Source organism: Suricata suricatta, chromosome 13 (assembly GCF_006229205.1).
Source record: "Suricata suricatta isolate VVHF042 chromosome 13, meerkat_22Aug2017_6uvM2_HiC, whole genome shotgun sequence".
Lineage (NCBI taxonomy): Eukaryota > Metazoa > Chordata > Mammalia > Carnivora > Herpestidae > Suricata > Suricata suricatta.
Genome location: NC_043712.1, coordinates 65222871 through 65243710, shown reverse-complemented (window position 1 = coordinate 65243710; position 20840 = coordinate 65222871). Strand labels below are relative to the sequence as shown.

The 20840-nt window shown below is 50.7% G+C and overlaps 1 protein-coding gene across 1 annotated transcript in view; it reads right to left on the bottom strand.

Moving 5' to 3' along the window:
* The window catches only part of GOLM1 (golgi membrane protein 1), a 41866-nt gene extending 21271 nt beyond the window's left edge, over window positions 1–20595 (bottom strand). The window contains exons 1-4 of the mRNA XM_029919674.1: window positions 20447–20595; window positions 18545–18724; window positions 2900–2954; window positions 1474–1624 (exon numbers count right to left, since the gene is read on the bottom strand). Coding sequence (XP_029775534.1) covers window positions 1474–1624; window positions 2900–2954; window positions 18545–18724; window positions 20447–20575 — 515 coding nt within the window. The 5' untranslated portion in view covers window positions 20576–20595. The remainder of the gene's footprint in view (window positions 1–1473; window positions 1625–2899; window positions 2955–18544; window positions 18725–20446) is intronic.
* Window positions 20596–20840: the final 245 nt, after the last annotated feature.

Below are 20840 nucleotides of genomic sequence, written 5' to 3'. Positions count from 1 at the left end.
GCCAGCGGCCCCTCTGAGGCCCGCGCTCCTCTAGCCACCCAGACCCCATCTGGGACACGGCAGCTTTCCCCCAGGAAATGCACCAACCCATCCCCGCTGCCCTGACCTTCAGCTCCTAAAAGCCTTGCAGGAAAAAAAGCAGCAGCTGACAAAGGGCCAGGCTGGGCAGGAAAGAGAAGCTGCCAACAGAGGTGACAGCAGAGTGGCCGATGGCCACCATCGGGGCCTGGGACACAGTCCTGCACAGACACCCGCATCCTGGAAGTGTCCTCATAATCTGGTATCTGCAGGGCTCTCCGGGGGGGAGCAGAAAACTAAATAAAAGTGAGGGATTCCGTGACATGCCGAAACACACAGCAAGGATTGTCTCGCCAGCAGTTCTGGGACGTGCTCAGAGACGTAATGCTGTAGGGATGTGGAACCACTCGGTGGATGCCTGAGGCTGAGGCAGGGGACTGACTACAAAGAGTTGGGGGGCACCTCCTGGAGGGACAAGGCATGGTCTCAACTGTGGCGGTCCAGGGGACACAAAGAACCCTTCAAAGGGTACACTTTACTGAGTAAATCACACCTTAATAAACCTCACTTAAAAGAAAATTCCCAGGGCACCTGGGTGGCTCAGTCAGTTTAAGCTTCCAACGTCCGCTCAGGTCATGAACTCAGAGCTTGTGAGCCCACATCAGGCTCTGTGCTGACAGCCTGCTTTGGATTCTGTGACCCTCTCTTGCTCTGCCCCTCACCCACTCATGCTCTGTCTCTAAGAATAAACAAAACATTTCTTAAAATTCCATAATCAAACCGAATATGGGCAAGGGAACACTGCTAGGCAACAGAAGGAACAAAAATACTGACATCCACAACACGGATAAATCTCGAAAAGTCAGACAAGACAAGGAAACTCTGCAAAGGCCCTGGCAGTCAAGTGACCCACTGAACTCCGTGTGACCCTGCGTCTCTCCTACTCACATCCTTAGAACCAGAGTCAAAACTAGAATTCTAAACCAGCCCTGTGCAACAGAACTACAATGCAAGCCATGTCAGTAAACCACATTTTTAAGAACTAAACCAGGTGCAGTATTAACTTTAATAAAACACCTGATTTAACTCGACAGCTACGCAACACTATCATGCCAACACAGAATGAATATAAAAAACTATGAATATTTTATATTCTTTCACGCTATGTCTTTGAAGTCTGGTATGGACAATGACAGCACGTCTCCATGCAGATGTTAAATCCACACTGGGAATTCTTGATGTGAAGTTAGCCTTCACAAAATTTACCCTTAAAAAGTAGCCTGATAGATACCCAGGCTGCCCCAAAACACTTAATGTTCCCAATAATGGAGTCAAGTTTCAGTTTTAAACTTAAATTATTGAAAATTAAACAAAAACGTCAACTCCAGTTCCTTCCCACGAGCCACATTTCAAGTGTTCGCTGGCCACTCGGCTCATGGCCACCACTCCGGATACTGTGGTTCCAGATGAATCTTCATGTCCCAGAGGTGGAACCAAGGCTCAGGGGGCTGGGAGTAGTCTTCTACCCCCTGCAAACGCCGGCCCTCTCGGGGGACCAGTGCTCCGTGACTTCCCCAGGCTCCAGGGCCACGCGGGCCGGCGAGCCCTCCAACAGAATGGGGAGCCGAGAACAGAGGGCTCACCCCACTACTGCGCCTTCGTCGGGCCTGATGGAGACCCAGGAAAACCGGGGCAGCAAAGAAATGGAATTAAGTCAGGCTGGATAATTTTTACAATCTTCATAAAGAAACTCTGAATTGCGGGCGGCCCTACAAAAAGAAATCCTCTATATAGCATATGTTATATACATCACATATAAATGAAAGGTGATCTGTTCTACATACTTCTTAACCTATCGAAAAGTGAGAATCTGAATTCTTCAGGACTTAATATGCTAGGAATAGATAGGATGTAGTAAGCAGAGAGGGAAAAGTTAGGACCTGAGGTCCATGGGTGGGAAAAAGACCGTATTTTGGAACAAAACTGGGAGTATGTGACCACAGCAAAGCCCCTCGGGCATAAGCGCCCTCTACTGCCCCACAGGTTCCCCTCAGGAATTTTACTAAAAGACCTAACTAAAAACAAGTAGACCATAAGACATATGAGCCACAAGGAACAGCCCTCATACAATGGAAACCAACCAGTCAGCAATGGACCAGCCCCAGAGCTACCCCGCCAGTAAGGGTAGGACCTGAGAAGGAGCAAGGGGGAAGGGAGGGGAGGGCAGGGCTGACCAGGACCTTCTAAAACAAGGACCCTCGCCTATACTCCTGGGGCATTCACTTTCGAATGTCCCCTCTCTGTGAAGACAGCTCTCCTACTACTCCTACTTTCTAATCTTAGACTCTAATAAACTGTGCCTGCTTTTCATTTTATTTTGTGTCCACCTCTTCATTCTTCGAAGTGGGAAGACAAAGAACTCTGGGCACTGAGGAAAAAAAAATCCTACAACAATAACACCTTGCAATGCGTTCAACATTTTTAAAAGGAAAAGCTCTTTAAGGAACTGTAGTTTAGCAAAAAGAGTACACCAAAGATTACTCAATTTGGGGTGCCTGGGTGGCTCAGTCAATGAAACGTCTGACTTTGGCTCAGGTCATGATCTCACAGTCCACGAGTCTGAACCCCAGGTTGGGCTCTCTGCTGTCAGCTCAGAGCCTGCTTTGGATGCTCTGTCCCCCTCCCATTCTGTCCCTCCCCAACGTTTGACGCTCGCTCTTGCTCTCAAAAGAAACATTTAACAAAACAAAACAAAACTAGATTACTTATGATCCTACCCATCATTAAATGAGAATGGGAGCCGCTACAGAGGAACAAGAAGAAAAGTGGGCTTTTCCTAAAAGATCTAATATCTGGTGTAAAGGAGGGGATTAGAACTCACCTTGCAGGGTTCTGATGAGCTTCTCACCTGTGGTGATATTATTCACTAAAACTGCCTGCAAGGAAGATAAACACAAAATGAAACAGCCACGTCCTAACAACTTAAAAGAGCCTTGATAAGATGTCCCTACTGGAAAAAAGGAAGCAGTGACCCTCCATCCCCACCCCCAAACCCCAGCAGATGCTGGGAGGGACCCAGCACGGCTCTCTGGATAGGCACTCAGACGCTGCTCACCTGCTGGGAGGTTTGCTTTCTGAACAGCAGCCTGTAACCAGAGCTAGGGTTGAGTGGATCCTCCCACTCTACTCGGCCCCCAGGACGCGCTCCCCTCCACGAACTCTGGACTTTCTCTGGGGGAGCCCAGGTGCAGCCACAGGTCAGACCATACCCCGGGCCAGCAGAGGAGAGGATGGGGTGGGGGGTGGGCGGGACAGAAGGTTCACAGGAGGTTACAGCAAACTGGGGAGGCTGAAAACAAGAGGAGGAAGAACTCCTGCTCAGGAGAGGGAAGGAGTGAGGAGTGTAACCTAACGAGCCGCCCCGAGGGAGCGCAGCTGACCACTTTCACCAGGCCCCCTTCTGAGCGCTCCTGTCTGCTTGCTCGCTTCCTCTCCATGCCAGGTTCTAAGGGGTGGCCAGCAGAGTATCCCATTTTAAAGGACAGAAAACTGAGGCACAGACTGGTAAGAGACTCAAGGCCATGAGGCTTTCTTCAAGGCAGATAGGCAAAGCCTAAACCCATGCCCCGGCAGGCCTGATCCAGAAAGCATGCTGGTGGTCACTGCTTGCCAAATTGGGGTCTAAAAAACCCCAGGCAGGATACCAGGCTCGTCGGCTGTACCAGTGCTCAAAGCAACAGAAAACCTGAAAGAGAGAGGACTAGAATACTAAATGGTAGAGCGCATCACACAGGTCGGTGTTGTTTTGCACACACACAGCTGTACCCCAGACCGTCGTGTGAAGGTTTCCTACCTCATCATAATTAATGAAGTCTGCAAAATCCCACACGCACACTGGATAGACTGCCCATATCTTGGAGACACACGTCTGCCCCGTTCCTGCTTCCTGGTGGACGATGACAACCATGCCACCTCCTGCCTCTGTCCTCCTCCCGGACCTCTGTCCAGCCCTTACTCCTTCTTTGGCTTGGACAGGGCTTTCTGGAGTACAGGCGTGTGCTCCCAGAAACGAAATGGGGCCAAAAGAATCATGTTTATTTTGGGAGCTCTGAGGACACAGAACATTTCCTGGCACAACAGGAAGGAAGTCACAGTGATGGAATCTGGACAATCAATCTCTCTGGGAGAACCACCCCGAAGGGCGTTTGCAGACACTCTGGCAGGTGGGGGAGAGGCAAGAACCCTGAGTGGCAAGTTGGCGGTGGGAGGGAGGCTCCCACAGCAGGGAGTCAGATTTGCACAGCTCAGGAAAGCCTTGCTCAAGTTCAGCTGCAGGCACAAAAGATGAACACAGATCAGTGCTGCAGTCCCACTTCTAAATCCATAGCCAAACAACTCGGAGCAGAGTCCTGAAGAGATACCCGTATCCCCATGTTCATAGCAGCGCCGTTTACAACCACCAAGAGCTAGAAGCGAGCCATACTCTAGAGGCTGGACACAGAACATTGGGATCTACATCCAATGGAATATCATGCAGCCTTGGGGGAACAAAAAAGGACTGTCATATGCTGTCACAACATGGGAGAGCCTAGAGGACATCATGCAAAGCAAAATCAGCTAGTCGCAAAAGGACAGATATGGTTGGATTCCATTCATGTGCCGTGTCCAGAGCAGTCACAGGATCAGAAAGGAGGACGGTATCCTAGGGCCGGCGGGCGGGGGGGGGGGAAGGCATCAGCAATCAGTGGGTCCGGAGTCCCTCCAAGGGGAGGGTGAGAGCTCAGCTGCACAACAGTGGACCTGTACACTTGACCTTCCCACCTGGCACAGGTATGGAGACCACCTTCCCTCCAAACAGCAGTGCTGACACAAAACAGAGAAAGTGGGGCCCTGGGTGGCTCAGTCAGTTAAGCATCTGATTTCGGCTCAGGTTATGATCTCCCAGTTTGTGGGTTCAAGCCCCACGTCGGGCTCTGTGTGGACAGCTTAGAGCCTGCTACAGATTCTGTGTCTCCCTCTCTCGCTGCTCTTCCCCTGCTCGCTTGCTCTCCCTCAAAACTAAACATAAAAAAAAAAAAACAAGAACAGGAAGGAAAGGGGCACTTAAGAGACTGCTCTCTGATGATCTTCAAAAGCAGATTTCTCCTGGCTAAACCATTTCAATAAAAATTCTGGCATTTTCACTCGCTCCTTCGCCCACTCCCCTGAGGCCTACTCTAAGAAACTCACACTGGAGTCTGCAACTACCTGAGGGGTGAGGAAGGTTTAGGGACTGCTGTGATTCGAATTACCTGAGATCTCTGTGTCCCATGTGACTCTCTTCTTCCAAAGAAAAGATATTTTCGTTCCCTTGGCCCACCTGCTTACTGATGCATGGAAAAGTACTGACTCTGCCCAAGTAAATGAGCAAAGGATCATAAAACATCAAGATATTTTATGTGCAGCTTTACATTTATTGAAAATCTCCTTAAATCATTTTCAGGAAACAATGAAAATGCTTCTAGCTTTTTGGAGATTCAATATAAAGAAAAAAACCTGTGTTAAATAATATTATTTTTAAACGAATTACATATGCGACTCCAAACAGCCCAATAGTTTTTCCCATTTTGGTGGAGTGGCTTCCTGCAGTGCGCAGTGTGTGCGTGCGTGTGCATGCGTGTGTGTATATGTGCGCGCGCGCATGCGTGCAGGGGGGGGGGCTGTCCCCTGGGACACTCAGCAGCAGAAGAGGAGGCAGGAAGTGCCACCAGAATGTAACTGGAAACTGAACTCAGAGGACCTTCAGATGAATCACCCACATACAAGTTAATCATAACCATTCTATTCTGGGAAGTGAGTGTATGTGATCAAATTATTTGTACATTAGAATCCTAGAAAAATAAGCTCAATGTTTCATAGTAAATTTTCAAGTACTAATTTGACAATAAATGCTATCCCTCTAAAAGCTCCGGAAGACGTGAATGACTAGCTATTTAGAATCCTAGCTTCTGGAACGCTCACTGCAAGCGTGATGCAGATCACGTAATAAATGAGAAAAGGTGACCTCTGCCGTCTGTATTTGTTTGGCTTATTAAAATAATCTGCCTTGAGGGGCGCCTGGATGGCACAGTCGTTTAAGCAACTGACCCTTGATTTGGGCTCAGGTCATGGCCCCAGGGTCTTGGTTTAGCCACGCATCAGGCTGAGCATGGAGCCTGCTTGGGATTCTCTCTTACTGTCTGTCCGTCCCTTGTTCTCTCTCTCAAATAAAATTTTAAAACTAATGAAATTAAACATTTTTAAAAAGAAAAGAGGGAGGGCAGAGAGGGAGTCCAATGGCAGAGAAGTGCCAATTATATATTTATGGTGACTGCTAGGATTATACTCTTGCACCAGCACCGCTCACATCACATGCAAAGTATGACCCGCCCCCCCGCCACTTCACACCCACGGTCCCCATGGGCCACATACTGGGGGGACAGGCCTCTGGGAAGCACGCCGCCCTCTGGCCAAGGGGCCACAAGAAGAGTTCCAGAACTCAGCACATCTGCCCGTCGTGTGCATCAGGTGTCCAGCACGAGCCACGGCCCGGAGGTGCCAGCGTGGACCATCCACACCGCTACCTGGCTCCCCAGACAGGCCTTCTGCAAATGTCAGAGAAGGGGGGTGCAGGGGCATGTGACACAGCAAAGCAAGGCTGAGTCCCAGCCCACAGAGAAGGCCCTCAGAGAGGCTGGGTCTAAGCGGTACGTGCAAGACCTTCTCTTGGGAGTTAGAGACCCAGCACCTCAGAAAGTACAGGAACTTATAGCTCCACCTCATTCCGCATCCGGCAGGTGGCAGGGGCACAAGAGCGAGTGTCCGTGCGTGCATGAGCAGAGGAGGACAGACCGAGACGGAGAACATCAGACATTCTGCTGAGTGAAATGAGGCCAACACAAAAGGGACAAACATCACAGAGTCCCACTTGCGTGAAATGCACAGGGCAGTCAGACTCAGGAGGTACAGCCCAGGACTCGGGAGGGGGAGGGAACGGGTGCTTAGTGAAGACAGCGCTTCACTGGGGACCATGAGAAGACTCTGGAGGTGGAGGGTGTGACGGGTACGCAGCAGTGGGAGTGTGACTAATGTCACTGCACGATTTAAATATGGTTAAAATGGTCGTTTTATCTTGTGCATTTTAGCACAATAAAAAACAAGAGCAAACCCCCAGGAATAGCACGAGGCAGGAGTGAGCATGTGAGGGCATGGATGCCAGAGGGCAGGAGCAGGCAAGGGGCGAACAGGAGACGGGGGTGAGGTGCACATTCCAGGGCCCAGCGGAGGCGAGGGGGCCGCCGGGGGACAGGAAGGTGAGTGGGCAGGAGAATGAGCTCAAGCCACAGAGTTGTGAGAAAAGGTCGTGAGGGAACTTAGTACAACTCTATGCAAAGCTTGGAAAAGAGAAACACCCATCCGGGAAAATACCCAGTTATGCGCAGGGCACAGCTGCTGTCTGCACCCAGAACGGCTGTCTGTCCTCTGTCTGGGGAAGCACATCATCCCCCATCCCAGCTGGCTGGGAGGGCCAGGGGATTACCCAGGCAGGTCACCAGGTGCTCCCAGCTCTGCAGAGCTAGGTCCACTGTCCAGTGTGGTGACAAGCCCCACGGCAAGGAGAGGGGCTTTGGACAGAGAGTGGCCTACCCCCACCCCAGGAAGGGGCACACTGCTGGAGAGAGGGAGGAGGGGGTGGGGTCCACTGAGGAGACGGCCCCCCCACCCTCAGCACCCCCGTCACACTGCCTTTTAGGTCAAAGCACACATGCATGGGCTGCAGTAATCAAGGTCAAAGAGAATTCCCAGGGCGACCTGAACAGGACTCGCCCTGGGAACTCCAGAAAGTTCCTTAATGCTTCTCCAGCAACTGACTAAGGCTAAGTCCACGAACCCTGGATCTTTCTGTCAGCGACTGCCTGCTGCCAGAGACCCTGGGTCCCTTCACCCTGGAGCGGCTCCCATTCATCTTGCACTCCTCATCCCCAGCCCTCAGCTCCTCCCGCTTTCCCTTCCGGACACAGCTCGGAAGCCGGGCTGGTAGAAGAGTGCCCCACACTGGCGTGGGGGTGGGGGGCAGGCCTGAAGATCTCCATCTCTGTGTTCAGAGGAGAACATGCACTCGGGGTGGCATAGACAGCACCAGCGATCTGGAACATTCCCCTGGTTCTTCAACCAACCACAGAACCGCCCCCACCGGCCCAGTGGGGCCGCAGAAGCCCTCGGCCCAGGCATTGGTGTAGACCAAACCCCTGCGGGCACTGGTCCTTTTGTTCCCAAATGGGAATCTGCACACTTCTCCACCCTCACCTGTGGGAAAGGCCACAACTTTGTAAGTTCAGACTTTTTGCAAAGAGGTGCAAACAGACACTGGGGGACTAGAGAGAAAGGAAAAAAAGGATGCGTATGGGGTCACAGAACCCACTCACTGTTCCTAAGCAGGAATAAAAGCACGAATAACCCCAGAGCCCCACTTGTCAGGCCGAAGAGAAAATACACGAAGAGACAGGTACATCAGATGTCCTTTATGTATTTCACAGCAAACGCTTGTCCTGCAGTGCAGGGTTAAGAAGTTCAGAGGCGAACACAGGGTCTAGCGGTGCTGAGTCTCCAGACAGACAGAAGCCAGCCACCCCCGACACCTGGCACAGCAAGGAGGCCAGAGATGCTCCTTCAGGGGAGAAGCCAAGTCCGCAGCAGCACCTCTGCAGACACAGGAGAGCAACGCACAGAAAACGCACCTGCTCACTGCCAGTCCTCCTCCCTGCAAGTCCGCACTGCGCCTTTGGCTGGAATCAGTCCCAGGCCCCTTCCCTCGGGGGCAGGAGGGAGGGAGGGAGGGGACACCCCTGCAGTGCAGGGACAGTGCAGAAAAGGGAGTCAGTGGGAGGGTCACATATTCTGCAGTGTCTCCTAACACACACTTTTTTAGCGTGGGAGATAAATTTCTCAAGTTTAATTACGAAGCTGTCTGAAGGCCAGCAAACCAGAGAATTTATAGTCCGAGCAGACTTTTCCAGGAGAGAGATTTCCGATGGACTTCCTTCCCCAGTGTTCCTGCTGCTGCTGCACAGGCCGTCCCACATCCCTCCTGTCTCGGGGCCTGTGGACACCTCCCTGTGCTGCTCACCTCCATTCTGCCTCCTCCCTGCCCTGCTCTCTGCTCCAAACAGGCCCCCCAGGCCTCAGGCCTGCCTTTCAAACCCCCAGAGAGCTGGCAGCTTTGTTCTACCAACAGCTCAACCCATGTGATGGTTCCCATCCTCAAACTCAAGTCCAAGCTCCTGAGTGGTTAAAAGATCCTTCTTAAAGGGATGTCTTTGCTCTATCTGCCCAATGCTGCCTCCCCCTCCCCGTGCTCAGCCGCCAGGGGCTGCTCCCACCTCCCCACACCCTGTGAGGGACAGTCACAGGCACTCCATGTGAGACAGGAAGGGACTCTTCCCCAGCTCATGCAGTGCAGAATGGGGACACCCTGCCCTGCCTGCCTGGAGGCGGCGGCAGACTGGCTTCTCCATATCTGTGGCACACAATTTGTACTGTGCCTTCCTGAACAGCCAAGGCTCTAACGCTAAAGTACATTTCCCAGACTCATTCCCTATGGGATTTAGATTCCAACTGGATGCATTCACCTGAAATTGAAATGCTGCGCAGTTTGGGGGACTGCAAGTACAGAACGGAGCAAGAAGCAGGGTGTCCTGGCTCTGAGCTAAGGCCGCAGTGACAGCCTCCTGGTCCAGCCACCTGGAAGGCCCCCCTGGGACGAGATGCTCCTTCAGACCCTTCTCTCTCTTCTGTAGGCACCTACTTCCCTAAGCTGAACTCTCTCTGCTTAAAACAGCTAGAATGGTTTCTCTGTCTGCAACTGGCCCTGACAGACCAATGTACTCATCTGTTCCCATGACTCAACGGGCAGACAACGGACACTGCCGACTCCACCAGTGGGCACATGCCCAGCGCCTGGCGGAGTAAATACTGAATGGATAGACAGAAGGCAGATATGGGAAATCAGAGGCGATTAAAAACAGGAAAGCTATTCTAGGAACACTTGATTCTTTCATCAATCACAGCGATAGAAGGGGATAAAAATCAAAGAAACTATTTTTATCTGTTTAAGTCCACCCTGGCCCCCCAAGAAAACCACCTCTCTGGAAGAAAATCACTGTGCTCTCAGGAGCACGAGAAAAGCCAGCCCGGAGAGAAGAAACTGGAACGCTGAATGCTGTAAGACAGCTCAGCAGGGTGAAGCCCAGGTGACAGACAGCCCCAGCGGCCGGGGCCCAGTCCCTAGGCCACTCTGCAGGCCCAGGAGCCAGCACATGACCTCTCGGGTGCCCAGTCCACACCTGTGGCTCGGAGCTAAGGATGGGCACCACCAGCAATGAAGGGTGTGCATGTGTGTGAAAGTACTCTGAAAACCCGAAAGCAGGACAAACGACCAGACTTCTTCACATTAGTCACTTCCTCTTTAGAAAGTCACTTAGAACCAAACTCAGCTACAGTAAAGGGGAGTGGCTTCAGCCCCAAGTTCAAATACCACACAAGAACCCATGAGCCAAACCACCGAGGCCCACCCGGTTTTCACTGCCCCACAGACCACAGAAGCTCCTACTAATTGATCCCTTACAACAGCAGAGCCCTCTGAAAGGCAGGATATTTTCAGACCACACACACCCCTCAAGTAACGCTTTCTGAAGCCTTCTCCTGCCCCCATTACTGTGCAAAAGAGTGTTATTTTCAGACCACACACATCCCTCAAGTAATGCTTTCTAAAGCCTTCTCCAGCCCCCTTACTGTGCAAGAGAGGAGTGAAAGCTCACTGGGGAAGCTCACTGAGGCCACCTCAGTGCATGCACAGGTCACACAGGTGGGTGACAAATGTGAGGTGAGCTATCCCTCCAGCTTCCCAGCCATCTCTGCAAGCTTTTCTCTTTCTGGACACACGACAGTTAACACATTGCCCACATCCCCTCTTCCGGGCCTCATTTAGCACTCCTGCAGTTTTCCAGGTCAGCTGCCTCCCTTCAAGAATGATGCAGGCACCGTACGTCCACTTCAAGTGAAATGTTACTCAAATGATGCTCTTCTGACACAGCAGTGTTAATTTATATATTTTGACAAATAAGTAAAAAGTCAAAATGGCTTCAAGAAACAAGCTCAGCAAGGATGTCACAAACACAACTATGGAAAAGGACACTATTTCTGACTCAGTAGCAGGAAGCCCCACATCCCCTGGCCCAATGCTACTGAGTAATTCGGGTACGGTGAGACTCCTCCAAGCAGTTCAGAGACTAAGCGTAATCTACCCCTCGTGTGCCTTTAGGGCCACCTCATGGCTGTGGGGCAGCAACTAGTTGGGTGTGGGGGGCACCAGAGACCCGGGTCCTCAGACCCGAAGACATCCATCAGCCTCCTGAACACAAAATAAAAGACTGAGCTAAACCAGTCTGTGCCATCGTTAGCAGAGATGGCGCAGAGATCTTTGTAAGTGAACGTCCATTAGCTTTTGGCAAAAACTAATTAATGTCTGAGGATCTGTTTCTACTTAGGCTCCTTAAATAACCTGTGTGTGAGGGCCGCCTGGGGGGCTCAGTCGGTTAAGCATCCGACTTCAGCTCAGGTCAAGATCTCATGGTTCGTGAGTTTGAGCCTCACATCGGGCTGACAGCTTGAAGCCTGGAGCCTGTTTCCGATTCAATGTCTCCCTCTCTCTCTGCCCCTCCCACATTCACACTCTCTTTCTATGCATCTATCTCAAAAATAAATAAACATTAAAAAAAAAAAGCCTAACCTGTTTGAAGAGCGCCTAGGTGGCTCAGCTAGTTAAGCATCAACTCTTGATTTCAGCTCAGTTCAATCTCACAGTTTGTGAGTTCAAGTCATGCATCAGGCTCTGTGCAGAGCCTGCTTGGGATTCTCCCTCTCCCTCTCAAAATAAATAAACATTAAAAAAAAAAAACTGTGTGATATGTAAAAATATATTCACCTGTAAAAAAACAAAAGTATTTGACCAAAAATGTGGCAGCATAAAAACGTGACCCCAAGATCTTTGACACTATTCCCACAGGTGGAGCCTAATTCCCACGCTTTTCAAATTGGGCTGGCCTTAGTGACATGGTCCTAGGAATGCCAAGGCAGTGACCCTGCTGACTTCTGAAGCAGCCAACACAAGGCTGCTGTAGCAGGTTGGACAGTGTACCCTCAAAATTCATGTCTACCCAGAATCTGAGAATCACCTTATTTAGAAACAGGGTCTATGCAGATAGAATGAAGGTAAAATGAAGGCATGAGCAGGACTCGAGATGAGAGGCAAAGTTAGAGAGACACAGAGGGAAGATGGCCAGGTGAGGATGGAGGCAGAGACTGGGGCCAGCACACAGCTGGGGCCAGAAGCGGTCAAGGAGGGGTCACAGCCCTGCTAACACCTTGCCGTGGGGCTCCCAGCCTCCAGAACCGGGAAAGGATAAATCCGTCTTGTTCTAAGCCGTCTGTCTGGGGTGAACGTGCTCTGCAGCAGTCCCCGGAAGCCCCCGGTTCTCTCTCTCTCAAAAATAAACATTAAAAATTTTTTTTTAAATCAGAAGCTTTAGTTCAAATTTTTAAAAAATCAGTGTAGGAGGGTCCCTGGGTAGCTCAGTTAAGTGTCTGACTCTTGATTTTTGGTTCAGGTCATGATCCCACGGTTTGTGAGGTCGAGCCCCATGTAGGGCTCTGTGCTAAGAGTGGAGCCTGCTTGGGATAGTCTCTCTCTCTCTTTCTGCCCCTCCCTTGCCCGTGCTCTCTCCTGCTCTTTTTTTTTTTTTTTTAAGGTCTTTTGTTTGTTTTTTGAGAGATAGAGAAAAACAGTGCAAGCAGGGGAGGGTCAGAAAGAGAGGGAGACACAGCATCTGAAGCAGGCTCCAGGCTCTGAGCCGGCTGACTTTAAGTAAGTTCTGGGGGAGGCGCACATAGGCATAAGCTGATTATTCCTCTGACTTCTCTGCATTCCCTGCTTTCAGAATAAAACTGTTCCAGGCGTTAGTACGGCACCACAGCGCTGCTACCCAGAGCTCAGTGAGGTTTCATACGGGCCACCTGTGCTGGTGGACATGGGAAGGGGGGTCCTGGCAAGCTGGTCTCAGTACGGAGGCCTTGCACACATACCCATACTCGCACCTCGGGGAGCTGGCAACCTTGGGGGAAAAGTAGTGAGCAGTAAGTTTCCAACTTGGCACACATCCTAAAAAATTTCCAGGATTCCAGTAAACGTGGCTAAAGATGTAGGAAATATCTTAGGGAAAAAAGTGTTAACATCAATTACATCATAACAACACTGCTCGATTATTCTAAAAGAATTGTATTTCTCAGGGAGCCTGCATGGCTCAGACAGTTGGGCGTCCAACTCTTGATCTTGGCCTAGGTCATGATCTCACACTTCATGAGATGGAGCCCCGCGTTGGGCTCAGCACTCCAGCATGGAGCCTGCTTGGGATTCTGTCTATGTCCCCCCCCACCCCCGCTCACTCTCTCCCTCAAAATAAAGAAATAAACCTACAAAAAAAAAAAGATTATATCTTTTAATCAGAATGCCCACAACTTAATGCCCTCTACTAAAAATCATTTCATTGAGGAAGGGTCAAGGAAATTAACATAAAAATCCTGATAAGACTACTGTATTTTTAAAAATGCAATGCTGTAAAATGTCCAGGGTCTCCATCTCTGGTCTCCAGATGAGCTACCTGCATCGCAAGGATTGAGCACTTAGAAACAACTGTGCACATGCACACGTGTGTGCATCACCTTCTGAAAAAAATTCAATTTTCTCTGAGGCCCAACATCCAAAGAGTTTGATCCAGTGTGTTTTTAAAAACCTGTTATTTGCTTGCATAAGCTCCCAGGTGATTGTGACGTGCCACCTGGCAAGGCTTCGTTTCCGGAAAACAACTTCCATAATGAAAGTTCCTAGGTGCCAACTTGGTAAGCTCAACTGATAATTCGTCATCACTGACACTGGTGAGCAACAGACTCATTCACAGGGACACCAGTCGCCCGACCACAAGGTGATGTCACCTCCCAAGGCCCAATCCTTTGTTTTTTTTAATGCTTATTTTGTTTTTGAGAGAGAGAGAGAAAGAGCATGGGGGGGGAGGCTACGAGAGAGGAGGGGAGACACAATCTGAAGCTGGCTCCAGGCTCTGAGCTGTCAGCACAGAGCCCGATGCAGGGCTTGAACCCACAAACTGAGATCACAGCCTGAGCTGGAGTCAGATGCTTAACTGACTGAGCCACCCAGGCACCCCTCCCAAGGCCCAATTCTGAACCAAACAGTGAAAAGGACAAAAACACCAGAGAAGCAAAGGAGACCAAGCGTCATTAGCCCAACTGCATGCCTGCAGAACAGGACTATTCATCAGCAACCAAACCCAGCCTTTTTGTTATCATTTACACCTGTGCCGTCCCATATTTGGCTATCTAAATGTAGCTAAAACGAAATAAAATTCAAACTTCAGTTCCTCGGACCCACTAACCACATTTTAGGTGGTCAACAGCCATATGTACCAGGAGATCTATCAGACCACCAGATGACTCTCATTCTGAGAAAGAGTCTTATTCCAATTCAAACAAGTGCTACCCTCCTAATGTAAAATTTAAAAAAAAACAAAAAAACCAGAGATAACATACCGGGGTGACGGACTATCCCTACTTCTCTGGGAACTTCCTGGCCATATTTAAAAGAATCAGATGTTTTTGGCAGAGAATTTGGAATTAGGGCCAAAAGAGAGCTGGCTGGAATAGCGGGGTCTTGTGAAGCATAGAGATACATACAGGGTCCCGTCACGTAGCTTCAACAACTATGGGCTTGGGCCAGCCTGGTTTCCTGCAGGCCCACCACGTGTTAGTTAGGGGATGGAGAACTCTGGAGAGCACCCCCCCATGGCCCTGTGTCCGCACAGAGCGGAGAGAGACCCACCTGTGGGCTGTCCAGGGCCTAGGCCTCATCCTAGGGATGGCTATGAATTCGGTAAGCCTGAGTGGCAATCTCAGGAGGCCGTTGAGACACACACAGGGAACAATCCCTGTGGAATGCTTACCCTGGTCCCTGGCTAAGCAGAGAGACTCCATGAACGTGAGCCCTCGCTGCTGGTGTGGTGACTGTCACTATCACAGGCTCCCTGTGGCCCAGCTGCACGGGTCACTCTCAGTTCTCATGGACACCTCGCATCTTTCTAATCCTTTCTTAGAGGTAGGACAATTTTGTCTCATGGTTTCAATTTGGGGGGAAAAAGTCCTTACCACAGAGAACAGTACCGCCACCACCGATGCCAGGATTTACTGCTGCCCCCATTTCCGTGCTAGTACCGTTAGCCATGGTCACTGGGACCGGTCGTAATAACACTAGCCACCAGGCTTTGAGCTTCAGGTCCATGTCAAGCACTGTGTTAAGCCTTTCATAAATATCTCACTGAATCCTCACGGTCACACTACAGTGGGGATTCTGTTATTCTGACTTGAGAGGTGAAAACACAGGCCCAGAGAACCTAAGTGATGTGCCCAGTATCATGGAGCTCAGGCAAACAGGATTTGAACCCAGAACTATCTGACTGTTCACCCGATGCCTTTTACCGCTATACCAGGTGATAGCCTAGATCCTCCTGGAGCTAAGACACTACACCCCCCACCCCCCAAATTAACCAAACTTTGTACCACATGTTCTAAAAGTTAAAAACTCCAAATGAAAAGGGACTCATTCTTCCACAGTGACTGGCTGTCTTTCAAATGTGTGTTTCACCCTCCTTTACTGAGACTCCTTGATGTTCAGCATCTACCATTAAGTTGTTTATTGCCACTATGAGAGCCTCCCCCCACAGTGAACCCCCAAACAATTCTTGAATTGGGCATGGGGTAGGACGGCTAAGACCTTGCATTATGCCCCCCTTTAAAAAGAAGCTGTAAAACTGAAGTATTAAGAACTAAGGTGAGGGGCACCTGGGTGGGTCAGTAGGTTAAGCATTGGACTGTGGCTCAGGTCATGATCTTGTGGTTCATGGGTTCAAGCCCCGCACAGGACTCTGCTCTCAGGACAGAGCCCACTTCGGATTCTCAGACTCCTTCTCTCTCTTCCCCTACCTTGCTCGTGCTCTCTCAAAAATAAACATTTAAGAAAAAAAAAAAGTACCAAGGTGAAAGAGTCATCTGGTTTCTGGCCAGAAAATGTTCCCTCTCATTTCTTCCTGTACAGGGAGACGTTTCTGGGAATAGCGGCCCAATCATATTTCAAAGAATTCCAAGTTTGTGATCTTATCTCCACATCAGTTTATACTGAAATGAACCAGCATTTCCATCTCGAGAACTCACCTGTGGGATGATGCTTCACTGACTGCATTACCTAGAATTCTCTGTAACAAAGGGTTTCATGCAGCACATTCTCTGAGGAGTCTGCCCAGGCTATACAGGAAGCCCGGTTGTTTGCAACCCATTTTACAGGGGTCTGGAGCCAAATTAGTGTGTACACACAGCCATGCAGGTGCCCACGAGCAGAAATTAACCTGCAACCTCTTTTCCTTCTCGCCTCCCAAAACGTGCACACACACTTTCATGCAACACACAGAAATACTCAGAAGTTTGGAGGACACTGAACAGAGCGAGATTATCAGTCCCAGAATTTTGGATTTCATAGGCCAGTAAAATTTCAAAAGCACTTGATAGACTGACAGAGTTAAGAAAACAAAGATATTTACATTAAAAAGGTGGAGGAGGGGACACCTGGTTGGTTCAGTCATTTAAGCATTATAGTTTAGCCAACGTCTTGATCTCAGTTTGTGGGTTCGAGCCCCACATCAGGCTCTGTACTGACAGCTCAGAGTCTGGAGCTGCTTTGGGTTCTGTGTCTACTTCTCCCTCTGCCTCTCCCCTGCTCACACTCTGTCTCTCTCTTCCTCTCTCTCAAAAAAAGAATAAACATTAAAAATAAGTAAATGAAAACAAGGACACTTAAGAGCAACAATCAAACAACCACACACACACACACACACACACACACACACACACGGACGCACACCCATCCTATCTTCCATCGCTACCATTTCAGAAAGAAAAACTTCAAAACTGAAAACCTAGAAAGGCCAGAGGCTCAGTAAAAGACCAATCTTCCAAAGGAGGAGAGTTCAAGTTTCAGGTAATGACCCATGGACATGCCCACAGGAGTGCCCACAGGAGTGCCCACAGAGGCAGACACACACGGCACAACCTCCTGATGTTTCCTCTCTCCCTGCGCATGGGAACAACTGGTTCTAGACCCCGGCTGGGCGCTGAGGAAGCACTCGACTGGCCCAGACGGTCCCTCCCCCTGGTGTCAGGAGGAGTCCCTCTCTGCCCAGTCCTGCTGGTCCCTCCCGGGTCCCCTCCCAGCCCAACTCTCCCCAGTTCCTGCCACACCCTTCCTTCCTGACCCACCAGGGCCTGGGGGCCAGAGACCTTCTCTGCACATCCTGTAAAGCCCACATGGAGTTTCTGCACACTCTACTCCTGGAGAATGAACTCTACTTTCTCCCCGAAATCTGCCTTTCGGGGTTCTGTGTACACACCGTGAGGGATGTCCGGGTCCTATTCTAATCAGTTCCAGGGGGGATTAAGGAGCATAAATACTACCACCCACCTATAAGAAAAGTGAAGAACAATTAGGAAGCACTTTACCACAACAACACTGAAAACAGAACAATTTCCAGAGAAGAAACACAAATTTGTGAATTTCCGAAGTGAAAAGAGCATTTCTCTAAACCAGGACCACAAGGAGATATCCCCTCACACCTGTCAGACGGCTGTCAGAGACAAGAAACAACAAGTGCTGGCGTGTGGAGGGAAAAAACCTTCCCTCACTACAGGTGGGAATGTACCCTGGCGCAGCCGCCGTGCAGAGCAATAAGGAGGCTCCTCGAAAAATTAAAACCAGAAATACCGTGTGATCCAGCGATTGACCTGAACAAAAATACTGATTCAAAAAGATACTCCATGTTCACTGCAGCATTTATTCACAGTAGCTGAGGTATGAAAGCAACCCCAGTGTCCGTGGACAGATGGACAGCGACGACGTGGTACAGATATACAATGGAATATTACTCATAAAAAAAGAATGAAGTCCTGCCGTTTGTAACACAGGTGGACTATTATGGACTATTATGCCAAATGAAGTCAACCAGAGAAAGGCAAATATGCTTTATGATTTCACTTACCTACGGAACCTAAAAACAAAAAGATTCTTAGAGAACAATTTGGTGGTTTCCAGAGGGGAAGACGGTGGGTAACAGTGGGGAAGACAATCAAGAGACACAAACTTCCACGCCTCAAATAAATAAGGCAAGGACGCCACGTACAGCACAGGAAAAAGTTAACATGCCACACCATGATCAAGTGGCCCATTGCACATCATCACAAAAACTCTCATGCAGTCACTCATTCTCCCATCGAGACCAAAGTGCTGGTGTCTCAGCTGGCATCTGGAACAGAAGTGAGGGGAGACCAAAGCGGGTCTTACCTTTTCATCCTGGTATATCTTGTTGACGCTCTCCAGCTGCGAGTCATGGCTGGACTGGATCCGGTCAAGCTGCTCCCGCTGCTTTTCCAGCTCCCCCTGGAACTCGTTCTTCTTCAGCTCCACCGCGCCTCTCTCCGCGGCCGCCCTGCGGACCCTGCCCTCCAGCTCCAGGATCCGCGTCTACAGGGACACCGTGGATGCGTGAGGGAGAACCCTGCGCTGTCCCTGGAGGACTTCTCCCTCCCAGACACTGGTGCCAGCACCCAGAGCCAGTGGCACGTGGCAGGCAGGTGCTCCGGGGCCCCTCGGGCAGCCCTGCTGGGCCCTCCCTCCCGGGTCCCCTTCCTCAGCCGGACACTCCCCCTTCCTAACCGGGCAGACGCCTGGTGCCACAGACCTTCTCTGCGTGTTCTGCAAAGCCCACATGGGATTTCTGCAAATTCTCTTCCTGGAGAATAAACCACCTCCTCCCAAAAATGTGCTTTAAGGGGTGCTGTCTGTTAAGAACAACACTGGAAGTGAAGTGTGCAAGAGCCACGACAGGGGTTTCTAGAGAAACAGTGTTGTAAGTAGAGGGATTCACTTCTGGGCTTCCTCGTGGCCACCGTGACCTCCAAGGAAGTACCACACCCCTGCCAGGGACTCTGGGAGGCTGGGATGAGGGAGGTACATGAAGCGCCTCATGCTCAACCAGGTGCTCAAATATTTAGTTCCGTTTCCCTCCCCTGCTGACAGAGCACTTAACTCTTTGGCAGACAAAACCTCTGAAGACGGATCCAGTTCCTCTACACTGGACACCAAGCCCACGTCTGCCCAGAGAGCAGCGCTAGTGGAAGATCAGATGAAAGCACCCCCCCCCAAGGGTAGGCAGGCATGAGGGCACTCAGAGGGGATGGGGTCTCATGGCTAAGGGCTCAAGCTCTGCCACTGGAAAGACTAGGCTGGAATCCAAACTGCTCCTGTACTTTACCTCTCTGTGCCTCAGTCTGCCCACGTGGGAAATGGGGAAAATGAAGTCCCAAACTTAGAGCTTGTGTACAACGTGTGTAAAGCACTGTTAAAAAGAACTCTGACACCTGTTAACACGGCAAGGAAGACTTCCTTCAGGACTCCTGAAACAGGCGTCCTGTCTGTGCAGTAGGGGAGAGAACCCACTCCACTGTGAACACATCCAAGACAGCGAAGGGTTTAAGCCAACAAACAGAGTGTGGGTCGGTGGTGGGAGAGTATTAAGAGGAAACATGAAGGGCAGGGGGATTTCTTGCTAACAGGAGGCCCAGGGCTCAGACTTCAAGGAAGAGGGAGCAGGTGCCTGATCAGACACCAGGCAGTAGGGATGACTTCGCAGGATTCTTTGCTAGGTGGGCTGGGCCAGCTGAAGATGGGAGGGGTGTGGGGAGGCCAGGACAGAGGCCTACTGGGGAAGAAGGGTCAGAGTTTGTCACTGCTCAGCACCTGCCTGACCCACGATGACCGACAAGAAGGAGGAAAGCTAAAATTCAGATCCTTAAGTTGCCAGCAGTGGCACCTCTGCACACACATTTCTCACCATGACACAGATACATCCCCAACACCGCTGAGACCCAGCGTGGACTGGGGGAGCGGACGGGCTGCAGTCAGTGTAATCAAGTAAATGGCCTTCCCAGAACAGCCCCAGTGGCTCGACTCAAAGCAGAGAGGAATGCTTGGGCAGCAATCCTGAGTCACAAAGAGGTCCTTCCCAACCCCAGGGCACCCCTGGTGTCCGGGTCTGGGCTGGGTGTGCAGACATATGGAGGCCCAAACTCAGGGTACAGAGGGCACAAACCATGGCTTTAGGGGGCAATATATGGCAAAGCCCTCAGACCCCACCACTGGGCAGCTCTCAATACGTTCGGACCCCCATGGGAACCAGCAGGGCACCTGGAGATCCACACTGCGGGAGCTGGCGATCCAGTAGTTAAAGCCCAGGACGATGATGCAGGCCACCAGCGCGGCCAGCACCAGGGGTGGCGACTTCATGCTCCGGCGCCCGTTTCCCAGTCCCATCATCTCAAAGGCTGGCCAAGAATCTGCCAAAGAAAACAAGCAGATAAGCCTCCACACCAGCAGTGCCTTACCCGAAGCAGGCCACACCGTCACAGCCAATGGGAAGTTGTTTTGGCCTGAAAACGCGAAGCTGTCCAAGGAGAAGACCACATAGGCACTGCTGCCCGCCCCCCAACCCCGAGACCACACTGGTGTGTGCCCATGGGCAGTGGGCCAGGCTCCCCAGGACGGGCCCTGGGAGGGAGCATCGTGCTGGAGGCCCATCACC